We start from the raw sequence: 14,863 nt of genomic DNA, 5'->3' as shown, positions 1-14,863 counted from the left end.
ATGCACGAAGTATTAAGAGCAGTGTCCTATTGAAAAGGCTGCAGACAAAAACAGCAAATAATATTCATTTTAGTCCTTTCCGTCACTAAATTACAAATAAAAAAATAACTGAAACGAATTTTATAATACCTACCTAAGTACATATTCGAGCAGTACAATGGAAATTTCGCGTTTATAACAGCCATCTAATGGTTATTCGGCAATGTAATTAATATATACGATTTAAAAATGATTTTTGAAATAATATTTTCATAAATGAAGTATTTTCTAAAATTTTACGCGAAATTTCCATTATATTGCTCGAATCATTGTCCTTGATCACAACTAATACTGATTCCCAGACATTGACATAAATAAAGCCATTCATTTATTATTCACATATTCTCATAACTGTAATAATTGTTTACTTATATTTTTCTCTTCTGTTGTTCTTTTTTCTCTCTATTCTTACTTCCGCCAATACAGAAAAAATCAATGTTACAGAGGTGTTATGCTATCTTGCAACATGCAATTAAAACTTATATAATCAGAATATTTTCTATTTTATACAATCGTCATTCTTATGATACTTTTATTATTATATCGTATTATATATTAATAGATAATAAAACCAGGTGAAATGTCAATGAGTTGGACACGTCGCTCGGCGATCGGACAACCGCTGGACAAATGCCGCCCACAGGGACGCCCAAAAACTCGGTAGATAGACGGACTCGTAAAGGTCGGTGGATATACGTGGCAGCAAATAACTAGGAATCGAGAAGAGTTGAGGGAGCTAGGGGAGACCTGCTGAGACCAGCTGTGGATCAACCCGGCTGATGATGATGATTATATAATAATATATTGTACTATCTGTGAAAACTTCACTGGTCATATTTTCTAACACCCTTTCTAAACTGTTCATGGTTGCTACATCAGTCCCGTGCAGCATCGTTTCGGAACAAGGAAGTGCGGCACTAAAATCTTTTCATTCTGACACGTTTATAGTGTCATGGAAGGCGACCGTGCACATGTCGCGGTTGCATATACATGGCGGGTGGAGATGGGGTAACTCAAATCATGGTTACAATACCTTTGCATTTGTCCATTTATTTTATATTATGGACATATTTAAACATTGTAAATGTTTTTCAATAAATCAATATTTAAATATTTATTATTCATATAATTATAACGAATATTCGTTACAATAACGACACGGAAGTATCCCGTCAATTCGAAAGTACAAGTCAAAATTCCGATTATAAAAATTCCACCGTTGCGTACAAAATTTTAATGAATTTCCTTACGTACATGTCGAAATTTAATAATTTTCCGCTAGGATTTTCAATTCACTAGTTCTTCAGTGTCGGGACTTTGATCGAGCCGAACTCTAATAATACAATAACCCTTTCTCTATTCGCTTATTCATTATTCACATCATTAAACTCTTATCACTTTTGACGTGTCGCATTTAATATCATCATAATTTATTTGACGTGTTGTTGTATTAAATAATACGTAAATTTTTGGTGTGAGAAGGCCACCTGCTCCGCGTGTAAGGTACAATTTGTAAACTCTAGGAACTACGCGACCTGAAAATAAACCGGTGGGAAAAAAAAGATATAAAAATGGGATACGAGATACCACTTTGATACAGATGCCTCTGAGAGGAGTGAGTCACCTTTGTGATTGATAGTCGATCAGATAGTGAAGGTTAGTTTTTCTAAACGCCATGCAAATATACGTGTAAATAAACTTTTAAAATAAGAAACGGTTCTGTATATCAAAAGATTTTTTTTCCATATTATTCACAATCTTGCTTTTCCGTATTTTTATTATTTTATTAAATTGAATAATTGAATGCTCCGGCTCTAGAATTAAAATGATGTAATACATTCGAAAAATATTTTTTACACATCTTATTGATTTATTTATTTATTACTATATACTATGTTAATACAAGTGAATATCGTTTGATCTAATTTTATGGGAAGTAATCAGGCAAATACACGTATCAGTGTAGTAAAAACTGCAAAGTTATAAAGCGTATACTCAACCAGATGCATCTAGCGAAAAAAGGTTTGCAATTTGAGACAATTTACGTTTTAAAATGTTAAATAATCACTACGCATCTAAAAAATATAGAGAAAACAAAATGTTATATTTAAAGTCAAAAATGAACTTATAATTAAAAAAAAAAAAAAAAACATTATATAATGTGAACTACTTATTATTCTATAATATATGGTCACCTTTATAATTAAAATTTTATTTATATTGGCTCTAATTTCGTTGTCGTCACAATATTGAAAATATTAGACTAATAAATAATAAATATACTAAAAAAATACCATATTGAAAATATGAATCGATGATCCGGATGGATAACAGGACAGAACGAATCGTAAAATGAGCGAGACGAGCCGTTACGATGATGTCAACAACTAAATAATAGCGAATATAGAACGGATTGTATGAATTAGCACGTCTACTTCCTGTGTATTTATTTACGCATCATACTTTCACTGTGGTAGAGCTATAGTAATTACTTAGTTTTATAAAATATCGAAAATAGAAGGGACTGTATGCTTCAAAATAATATGTCATTCGACAATATATCAAAGATTTGGTGCGTACCGGTCCGCACACCCGTCATACTATGAATGATGATATCCACATATGTTTCCGTATATCAGAAAAGCAGGCATGCTATTCCAGTCTTGATATTATAACATTTCTTAGCTTGCCATAATGTTAGAGAATATTAATCGTATTCGATAAAAAAAATATGTTAAAAAGTTGTTTGACATTTGTAGATGTGCCAAACTCAATAAACGTGCCTCAAGGTCTTTTAGTGGCGGTTTTATGTACACGGAAACCCAAGGCTCTGGCAGGTTTGTTGGTTCCCTTTCAGATAATGCCCACTATAGTCAGGCCGTGACGCGAAACTGTAAATGTCAATGGTAATGCTATTTATCGCTCATACTACGAATGCAATATGGTAAATTGTTTGTAGAAAAAGCTGATTGTTGCATATTGAAATAAATGGTAATAATTATAACGAAATATGCTATCGAAAATCTTCAATTTTTACAAACAGATTACCGTTTTGCAATAAAAAATAATCAATAACACTAGCGCTGACATCGTTATTCGTAAAATAAATATAGTCGACCTTGCTTTAATAAATTGTATAAGTGAAATAAATTTCCATTGAACGCTAAAAATATAACAAAGGTATTTCTAAATAACTAATGCTATTTCTAATATGTGAAAAACACGCACATTTTAAGGATTTGAGATATCTTGATGAAGCAACTTTCTTCATTCATCTTCAATCATTCTTGTAATTCACAGAAAACTGCCATTACTCTCTTTACACGAGATATATTATGTATGTTAAATAAATTTATATATTTGGCTCAAAGACCGTTGAGTTTACATACTTCTTTTATAAAATTTGCATTGAAGTTCAAAGTTCGAGCGTATAATGTGTATTTGTCCATTTATACTTCTTCCACACGAGTGAGAATAAACATTCGACGAAACAACAGTTTAGAGATGGAGTTATTTTTATCGCAAGAATTCTATTATACCATACAATATCAATTTAACAAAGGTAAAATTAAAAAAAATCACGTACATAAATGCAACATTAATACTCTTTTGATTTTGACTGTAATTATAAAACTGATAGCCACAAAGTAGGTATTTAAAAAAAACTAATGTTTTGAATTTCGAACATTTATATCCCGGACTATTTTCAAATAATGAATACAACATGAATATGTAATTAAAATGGATAATATTAGTTAGTATTCGGATTTGTATAATATACTCTTTTGACAAAGGTACCCATTACCCAATAAAGTATTTTATTAAAGTGTCTTGTTACTTTCATTTAATTTTTATATTGAAGTATATTCGCGGTCATCAATGAGAAATGGACGATTAGGCGCCACCAGGACGCCACAATAACTGGACGACGGACATCTGAATGCCGTACATATGAATGAAATGTGTGAATAAATTCACGTCTTGAATTGGCAAGTAGATAAACAAATCTAATTTAAAATATTTACTTCTAATAAAACGGGGAAGATTCTTGTCAGGGGTGTACTGTGTACATTCTAATATTGCACTGAATCGCAGCGAATTTTCATTGATAATATACGAGTATATTGTATAAGATTTCTTCTCTCCATGTCCGATCCTAATATGATCATATGGGCCTCCGTAGGATGGAGGTTTGTATTAACATATTGTTTTCTTTTACGATAAATGGATGTTAGCCACTTGCTCAACCTATTAGGCATAAAGCCCATTGACGCAGCGAGTGCGGCGCTCGCGCAAAATTTCTACAAGTGGCGCGTAAATCATCAAAAATACGAGTACAACGTAATCAAATACGCCAGCGCCCACTGGACTTGACGATGCCTTGCGCCCCGCTTGCCGCATGAGTCACCGTTTTTCGCTTCTCGGCGATACGATTTAATAAAAATACAAAGAAGTCCATTCATTGAACACGGCTACCAAAATTACGCTGCTCGAGGCGTCGTCGATCGACGGGCGAAAAGCAATTATTTAATAACAGGGAACTCTTTGTTCCGTGTCCTATATTTCGTTGGTTGAATAATGTCGTCGTAAATATTTATTACAAGCCCCGAAATAATATAATATTTTTATTGCTTTGTTATGAGAGACGCTGTAAAAATAATTGTTTTGTGCTGCTTGGGCCGCTTATTACATAGGTGAAGGGTAATGCGCGGCGAGAGACGTGTGATTATGGTTATGAATAAACACTTAATACGCCGACTTCGCCCGCTCGACGCGTTCTATGGGCACCATCGCTTAGGTCCATACTCTGACTCCAAACACAAATTGAAAAACAATATGTGTATTTGCCAGACCCAGGATTCGAATCTGGGACCCACGACATTATAGGCCGACACTTAAGCCCCTCGGCCATCGTTGGTGTTTAAGATTTACCCAAACTTATATAAAATATTTTAATTGAAGTTCGCTAAAATATTTTCAAATTAATGTCAATATTGACGATGACACAACTGCACTCAAACATAACGCCGATACATTAATCGGTAAAGTAATCAAATTATTGGTACAGACCTATAAACTTATCTAAAGAATGGATGGGGAGCCACTATCTAAAACTACCCAATCAAGACTCGCAACTAGACAGAATCTGACATTCGAATGACGTTTTCAAAATGACGTCCATATGGTAGTTCGTAGTTCCATTTTTGACCATTTTTTAGATAAGTTTGTAGGACTGTAAGTTGTGCTCACAGAACAGATAATAAATAGAATACCGATAGGCTATATTCAATTAATACGCCGCATCTTGATGCAGGGTTTTGAATGTGTGAGTGTCCTACGAAAATGAAGCACGCATTATGCACGTGCAATATTGTGTGCAATACACCAATATTAAATGAGCGTAAATGCATAAACCGAGGGTAGTTTTCAGTATTCGACGTAAAACGTATTTTTAACACGTGTGTAAGTTTAACCCGGGATTCTTCCTTACTCGAGTCGGTTACCTGCTATCGCTTTACCCGTTATGCATTTCAGTTCCCATTATTTCTGAGTTCCCTGTTTGTGCTATTTGAGTAGAATTTTCAATAAATTCAACTCTTACTGAGTATTATTCAAATAACCAGTTTTCCAAAATCTAAATTTACACAGATTTACTTTATAGACGCTTTGTTTACTCTTAATTTAGATTAGTGCTATTTTTACAAGATAATCTATTTGTGAAACGAACTTTTATTACAGAAAAGCCTATGAATCAGAAACAAACAAGAAACAACTTTGTCGTATCTTTCTAAATAAGTTTGTTCTCAGATTGGCTTTATCGCTTTTGCTATACCGTAGAGTCTCACGAGTGCCATTATCTCCAGGATCAATATTTGATAAGCAATCTGAAGGATTCAACGTCAGATTGCAACGATAAAAGGTTTATTTCCTTTTATTTTTAGTTTAATACCAGGAAAAGTATGTTTTTGATCGTGGTCGGAAATATATGGCTTCTCATTTGAGCCTCTTTGCAAGAGCCTAATATTATAAAATTAGTATTTGTATTGCATTGCGTTCACTGTCAGTCATTATATACATTATTTTCGTTAGGCTAATGTACGTCATAATATCCAAAATGTTGAAGATGCACATATTTTCGGTATCTAAATAATATAATAATGAATGTTTACACACAACAGTATGCCATACCTAAGTCATGGCCCTCACATCCTAAAGTGAGCCTCCCGGCCAGGATCTTTGGTGGGCTCTCTATCTATCGCTAAGTTTACACACAATATAAGCGTTTTCATAATTTAAGGAGAAAACAAGAAAGAGTAGTAGGGGTGCCAATAATTATTGCTTAGCTAACAAAATATTTGTATGTTGAGTGGGCAATGTATAGAATAACTTTGGTGCCCTCAAAAAATTTTGAATGAAATTTCTTTGTCGACTTATGATACATTTATATTCAGTTTTTTGGCCAGTATAGATCTTAGAATTGCCATCTATCAAAAATGCGTGTGAAATGGGCAAGCTAAACATTATTAATTTATTGTAACAGATACCTATATATTATTCATTTTTATTTAATATTAAACCAAAATTTAAAATGTCTACTATACCTACCAATACCAATTATATGTTGTTTTATCAACAAATAATAGCAAATCTTACACACCACATTTGCTCCCATAGAGAGTTAGTCCGAACTGATATAATATTATTATATTGTCAATTCATAACCATTCTCTGAAGTACCTGCATTTTTCAGTAGATACGCTGTATATCCAACTTTTTAAAATTAATTTTGATGTTTTAAAAGTGTTATTTTATTTGAATATTTATGATTTTCATGGAAATTTGACACTGACCCTACTGTTTAAATATTTAATGACTTTGAAGTTAAAAACAGCGGGAAAATATGCGCCCCTTTGTTCATTTAAAATAAAAAACAGTATACCGACTTTTTCCATAAAAAAATGTTGTTTTTTAACCTCCCTTTGGATAATATTATATATACATATACCTCCCTATATATTATATATGAAAGTATTCGTATAAAGTCTAATCAATCTACTATTCAGATAGAAGAGGCACTAGTTTACATGGGCGTATTACGTGAAGGTTCGGAGTGTAGGTAGAAACCCATATCCACTTTCATCGATATACCTATATCTAGGTCATCCAGGACGTGACATTCTATCTCTACCATCTTTAAGCTTGGATCTTTATTCAAATATATACTAAAACTCTGCACATTGGTTATTATTATGTCACATGGAATGACAGTATTTGTCTACCAAAAAAATTTAAGACAATATATACTTAGGTACATAATATATGACGTACATAAGGAAAATATACCTATAAATAATCTAACGTTCTAAATACGGAACAATTCTATTTTATTTTTCGTATGAAGGCTTCGTTTTGCAGTGGATTCAGATTTGATACAAAAATAAAATAACTAACATATAATATTATTTTCTTCCAAGTAGTAACTAAGATTCGATAATTCATACCTTTCTCTCACCTACTTCTTACGCACGAGATGCATAATGATATATATATATGCATCTTACTCTTAATGTAGTATAACTATGCGAGTAGTTATGTAGTAAATATTTAAATACAAAAACTTTTGATAATTTTCATATGCAACCTATTTATCTACAAAAAAAAATATAGAATATTCAAATAACTGTACTGAATTATATTATTCCATACGTAAAACAAATGAGGTAAGTTAGAAAAGTGTGACCATTTAAGAAAATTATTTTATTTCATGATCTAAATATGTCTAATAGTTATACCTACCAAATCTAGTTTTAACATAATTAAATTTTGTCATTAGTTACTTCTGTATTTACGTTTAAAATATATAATTCAGACAGTTTGAAAAAAAAATATTTCCCCATTTTCACGAGATACTCTGACATAAGGTGGATTATAATCTCGACGAATTGTATTTATCCATCAAATCCATCGTAAGTCTCGAAATCGTGTTTTTACGTAATCGCAATTTGAAGTTAAAATCAGGTATAATGCTAATTTCTTTGTGCTTTATGGCCTATATGTGCATGTTCTATATATATGATGACCTTGAATCTTTTTTCTAGGTTATATCTTTATATATAGACACATGATCCGTTGTGAACTTGTATATTATGTGAATGATTTTTTTTAAAGTTCTCTGCAGTAAACAAATTATAATGCTTACAAAAAAAAAATTATAGGTTTTACTGACGACGCCAGTGTTATTTTATAATATAATATTAAATTTGATCGATTAGAATGAATAGCTTAATTGCACGTCTTATATTGTTGTCCCTTTATTATGTATCTAATAGCTTACATTTCACCTTAAATGATTCATGAGATGTGACAATGTTGATAACATGATAAGATATTATTGATCAGGTTGATGACTTTCCCAGAAATGAACAAGTTATGCTCTTTATTTCTACACAATAAATAGTTCTGTATCTACATATTATATTACGCAATATAACAATATTCTAGACATATTACTAGACAAACATGGCCTTATAAGTATTTTAATCTATTCGGTTGAAGAAACTTACCTGCGTCGCCGACTGATTATACTTCGGTATTTGTCCCTGAGCAAGCAATAAAGGAAGCGACAAAAGTTTTTGATGAATACATTATACAGACACATCTTATCAATAAGTAATGAGACAATTTTCTATCAGGCTTACATAAACAAAGATAAATGACAGAGTAATGGGATTAAACTTTACTTTTAACATAAACATTGCAAAATTAGCACGTGTCAATCTTTCAACTGCGTAACTATACAATAAAGACAACATCTAAAAGCAATTTTAGAAAATTGAATTACTATATTGTAATCATATTACTTTACTCCAACAAAAGAAAATGTTAATATTTCCATAATTTAGGAAAATGTAAATTTATTAATCATTGTACAATCAATCGGAAATTAAATTTGTCTTGGTAATTTATATTCAAAGTTTTCCCATATTTTTCATTTATATCGAAATTGAACATTTTTTGATATATATATATCTCTCTTCTTTTAGATATAAATATAACGGTAAAAACCTACTATACTAAGTACCTAACGTAGTTAGTAGTAGTTAAATAAGTCTATACATACAAAATTTTAATATCGATATGTAAAAATATTACTATTTTCAATTGTACTTACTTTTTGTATTTGAATTGAAATTTTAATTTTCGATCATCTTTGTTCACTCATTAGGTATATATCCAATTAAGTAATCATAAACAAAATATTCGTTAAATATTATTATTTATTAACCATCTTAGGTTTGGTTAGAAAAATACTGTAACGTATATGTTATTAAAATGAACTATTAGCTTGACAACCTTATTACTCTGGGGATAAGAGGCGTATATTTCCAAATACCGATATGTACACAACTCAAAATAATTTATGAAAATGTTAGTATTAATATTAGTTTATCTTTTTCGTCGTGTTGTATTTAATTATTTTAACAATATGCCCATTTATAATAATTGATCAAACCTTAAGTGTATAAGCAAAATGAAATTAGGACATCTCATTAAAGTGTTTTAATATTTTTTGGTATTTTTTTTACTTGTTTTAGAATTTATAGATCATTCATTATTTGCACTCACGAAGGCCGCGCGACTTAAGCGTCAGCCTATAGCGTCGTGTGTCCCAGGTTTGAATCCTGGGTCTGACAAGTACACATAATATTGTTTTTCGATTTGTGTACGAGTCAGAGAGTATGGACCTAATATGTTGAGCAAGTGGCTGACATCCATTTTTCATAAAAACTAAATCTATTAAACACAACCCTCCACTCCGTGGAGGCCCATGTGATCTTATTAGGATCGGACATGGTCGGAAACATTATTAATTTGTATTGTGCGAAATTAAAACATAAAATATTCATCTCTGTAATGAGAAAAGTGGTTAAGTGATAAAATTACATGAAAAAGGTGAACAAATTGATTATACAATATTTTCTAATATACCGAATATAATAAAATTAAACAGATTCTAAATTTGAATATTACTTAGTCAATTTTCGCGATAGCTAACCTGTAGAAGAATACCTGCAAATAAATAACTCAAAAATAAATTCTTCTAGTTATCCATTACGTGGATGATATATTATATGTTAATTTCACACAATTTGTAATGATTGATATATAAATTCTATAACGATATTCGTATTTCCATTACATTTTGATGCCGAGTGAACTTATTGGAAATATACGTGTATTGAGAAGACTTCCAAGTTGTTGATTCAATACGTCTTGCTTATACAATGTTGTTTGTTATTGTACTGAAATTGATCATTGTGATGAAACTATCCGAGCAATCGTATATCATTATAATTTAACTCATTTTGACATCTCATATAATGAGTCAACTTTAATTGAAGACACAATGAAAACAGATGTGATCGTTTTGCAGATCGGTGTAATATTTAAAAGTCAGTATAAACTGGAGTGGGTAGTTTATATTAGACATACTGTCAATGTACATGAAAACAAATGAGCATCTATCATCAATCATTAAAATGATTTATATATTATTGCTTCACAGTTCTTATTGGCGTTATATTCCACAAATAGCACTATATCTATGCGCATATAGCCATCATACTATACCAGAAACAATTTTGAAGAAAACTGTAGTAAAATAATACTTGTATTTTTATATATCAACTTGAAGGTCTCCTTTGAAAAGGGCTCTATATTATACTACTACACCAGTATAGTAAGTTATAATATTAATGGGTTTAGTGCAGTTATATTTTCCACTAATTCCATATTATATAATTATATTTACAATCAAAAATCGGTAACGTATAACTCCATATATAACGTTTATAACCCCAATATATCAGACATTCAAGTTCGCAACAACTACACGGAAACTAATAATTCTTAACATATGTTGATAGAAAAATGCTGTGAGTTTTAGAATTGTCTTAAAGGCCCATTTTTGTAAGATTTTTAATTGAGTTAATAATAAATTTGTAATTTAAAACAGTTCCTTTATTTTTTATAGAATTTACACCAACATATTTTTTAACTCAAATAAATTTTCCTAAATTGTACATATATTTTCGTAAAAAATGTGAAAAAGTATTTTTTTGTTTTCATTTAACAGAATTTTTCATGTTTACGTGCAAATCATTAGGGAACGTTTTTGAACAAAATTATTTTGCTCAGTATAAAACCATGCCAGTTATCTTTTTCAAAACTCAGTACAATTATTATTATTATATTTCGCACAGAGCAAAATTTTATTTAATAATACTCTTATTTTCTCTTGTTATTTTCCAATTACTTTTTTTTATTTTTTAATGATTTTCTGTAATCTTACCTGCACATGTACATGAATGTCTCCACTGCGGTCTGTGCTGACGACGTATTTCTGAAACAAAAAGAAAAATTGTTTTAATAATAATAAAACACAAACACACATCTGCCACTCTTCTATACAGATTCTGTCATGTTATTAGCCACTCTAAAATATATATTTGAACTATTTAAAAAAAGATCATATCGATAGCAAATCTTGGCATCGTCCCGTTTTTTGCACTATTAAGAAGTATTTTTAAGAATATTTTTGAACTATAAACACTTGACATACATTTTGTCAACCCATTATACAATAACAATTTAGAATAGTAAATTGGCAGCTTTCCGGGCATCGGATAGTAGCTCGCTATTATGTTGTCATATTTTTTGTAGATTTTCCATTAATTTTCCATTTCATTCAATTGAGAGTTTTCAGTCTATCAGATAATCATTTCACACCTATGGGCTAAGGTTTGGTTGTACCAAATGTGCATTGCATTGTCCCTGGAAAGACCGACCTAGTATCCACGCCAACGCGACAACTTGCAGAGCCACGTGTATTAGCCCTGCTTAGATGGTTCATTTTATACAATAAAATCGCAATGGCATTGCCTTACTATTTAGCAGTTAAATGTTATTTGATTCAAAGACGAGAATATTTAATTGTAATATGTATTTCTATAATTAAAAAAAATTCAAAAACGACCGTCGTAATTCAATTCGTAAAGTATTGGATTCTCATCCAGGGAGTCCGGGATTGATCCCCGCTTATGGTACATATTATATGCAATATTCAGCCTGGGTGTTTATGTGATTCTTTCACTTTTACTACTACTACAACATTATTAGCATTACAACTCATGATAATGTATTTCTTTGATTTATTTTTCCTACTTGGCCCAACTGACATTTACCTACATAATAAAAAAAATACAAGGATTGTTTGTTCAAATTACGTTTCCTGCCAATTTCAATATTTTCACATTAACAGATAATCTTTGCATATTTTGGATTCGATTAAAATTATTTTCTTCTGTTTGACTCAGCTGTCAGAATTATTTTCATTTTGACATCTCATGTGGCCAGATACAGATATTTTATATTGAAATTATTATTATTTTGGGTACTGTTCGGTTATCAGGAATACACCGGAAAACACATTTTGAAAATAGCCGATAAACTGGATTATTTGTTAGGTTAACCTAACCAAACCTAACCTTACCTAACCTAACCCAAACCTAACCCAAACCTAACCTAAACTAACCCAAACTAACAAATAATCCAGTATATCGGGTATTTTAAAAATGTGTTTTCCGCTGTATTCCTGATAACCAAACAGTACCTTATTTTGTTATGTAAGATAAATGTATATCGATCAATGAAGCCACCTAATATGAAGCCGAGAACTTCAGAGAGTAGATCATAAAAAGAAAATATATGCACTTTTAAAAATGTTCTTTAAAAATTCTAAAACGATTCCAAGAATTTCTGTCCAAACTTTAAAATACATTCAAATTGAGTTGCATTCAAAATGCATGAATGTTTCTGTTTTATAAAACTCATTGTACATTTTATATTAGATACAACAAAGAAGTGTCTCGGACAAACTTTATTGTTTCCTTGGATATAATATTCCGTTAACGTCATATTTACTCGTATATAGGTACAGTTCACAATGAGTATGTCAACCGTCCCAAGCCGGAATTATTCGAGCCATGTCCATGAACGAAGATTCAATACAATTTCCAGAGTAGAGGGAAAACGTATGTCGGTTATAAATAGCACGTACAAAACGTTCAAATAGCTGATGACATTTGACAGCGCTTCGTAAATACGGAAATTTACAGACAGGTACCGGCCCCGCTTTGAATGTATTTAGACAATGACACATATGGGGTAGGCGAGTTAGGCTCTACTTAGGGGCGGCGGGTTTCGAGGTGCGGCTAACCGGGTGGAACTTAAAACATATATTTGTTTTCCTGAATTCAAGAACTTGCTCAACTCGTGAAATCGTATTATTAAATACTAGAATATGATGACATGTATAATATTGATATTTCGTTTTTTACTGAAACAGTATAGGAAGCTGACATGCTGCAAGTCTTGCATGGCAGTAGGCGAGAAACATGGTACTTAATATACTGAGGGAAGTAGTGTGACCTAGTACTTTCCCTATGCTCAAATGCTAGAGTGTAACGTGGTGTAGTAAGTATGTATAGATTAGTATAGGATATATTGCTTCACCATCTGCTCATTTTGTAACATCCATTGCAGAAAACAATGAATTCTAAATTACTCCACTACTGCAATACTACATGAATAATATTCAATGAATATAGACTAGCGTTTTTTTAATTGTTGTGCTTAATATAGCAAAGCATAACGTGTAAATGAAATCATTGCATTCAAAAATACACTCAGAATAATCTAAATAGTTGAAAAATTGAAAGCTTGCATTAATTAAAATAAAACACAATCTAAAACTTGTTAAGTTATTACACATTGTTTAAGTACTTTAGCTATATAAAATAAATATGTAATGTTTCAATAATGCTATATAAGTTATGATGAATTCAACAAATCATCACGCACGAAAAACCCCTGATTTTTTACGAAAAAAGTTAAACATAATTGCAATAAAAACCCACTTTCCAACCATCAAAATTCTAAGATTAACAAGTGAAATATATGACAATGCAATTATTTATCGAATTATGTTGTTATCAACTTATTTTAATAATAATAATGTTTTTCCACCAGGAATTGACAGTAAACACCATTAAAGATAGTTAAAAGCTTCCTTTATAAATCTATGCATATTATGTATTGAATCAATGCGTTTACGGCAGCAATATAGTCAACGTGGACCAACGATACCTAATAGAGAAAATGTAATTGTTAGCGCAGTTCATATGAATACCTGAGATAAAAACACATGAATGACAAAATATCAAAGTATGAGATGTTCCATTAAACCGAACTTTATATATACATCTTTTGATACATTCACATTCTATCATTAAAAAAAGTTTAAATTATAAAATTCGTAGCTTAATCCTTACAAAATAGTAACTTGTATACAATAAAATTCACTAAAACAGTAAGTAAATATATCAAATTCTTAGAAACAAGACCGAATACAGGAAATACCTAAGTCGCAAAGGTATAAAACTTTTTGCAAACATTTAATTGTTTGTAGTCCAAGGGGGGTAGAAAATGGACGTAATGGTAGGGTCAGCATTTGACACTCCCTAGGAGAGGCTTTCTCCCCAGCACGTTACTGACTTTGAGTGTATATGTGTAAACTAATCTACAGTCGACCATGGGCGATTTGCGTGTGTATTGTTATGCCGATACAAATTCGAATCGCTTTTACCGTACCCATGGTACCACAGTAGAATAATTTACGTCTTCATATATATAATATAATTTCCAATAGTAAATTATCTTGCAAATAGGTATTGAATATATTATAATATGATAGATACGTATC

General features: G+C 31.0%; 1 protein-coding gene across 1 annotated transcript in view; it reads right to left on the bottom strand.

Moving 5' to 3' along the window:
* The window catches only part of LOC147068421 (uncharacterized protein ZK1073.1), an 87,401-nt gene that overhangs the window by 38,118 nt on the left and 34,420 nt on the right, over positions 1-14,863 (bottom strand). Inside the window, exon 2 of the mRNA XM_085952242.1 lies at positions 11,393-11,443. Within this exon, the coding sequence (XP_085808368.1) occupies positions 11,393-11,443 (51 nt within the window). The remainder of the gene's footprint in view (positions 1-11,392; positions 11,444-14,863) is intronic.

This window comes from Rhyacophila brunnea, unplaced genomic scaffold (genome assembly GCF_057557595.1).
Source record: "Rhyacophila brunnea isolate RB1 unplaced genomic scaffold, BYU_Rbru_1.0 scaffold_3, whole genome shotgun sequence".
Classification (NCBI taxonomy): domain Eukaryota; kingdom Metazoa; phylum Arthropoda; class Insecta; order Trichoptera; family Rhyacophilidae; genus Rhyacophila; species Rhyacophila brunnea.
Note: the sequence above shows the minus strand (reverse complement) of the source record. Positions and strands in the feature narration are given on the sequence as shown.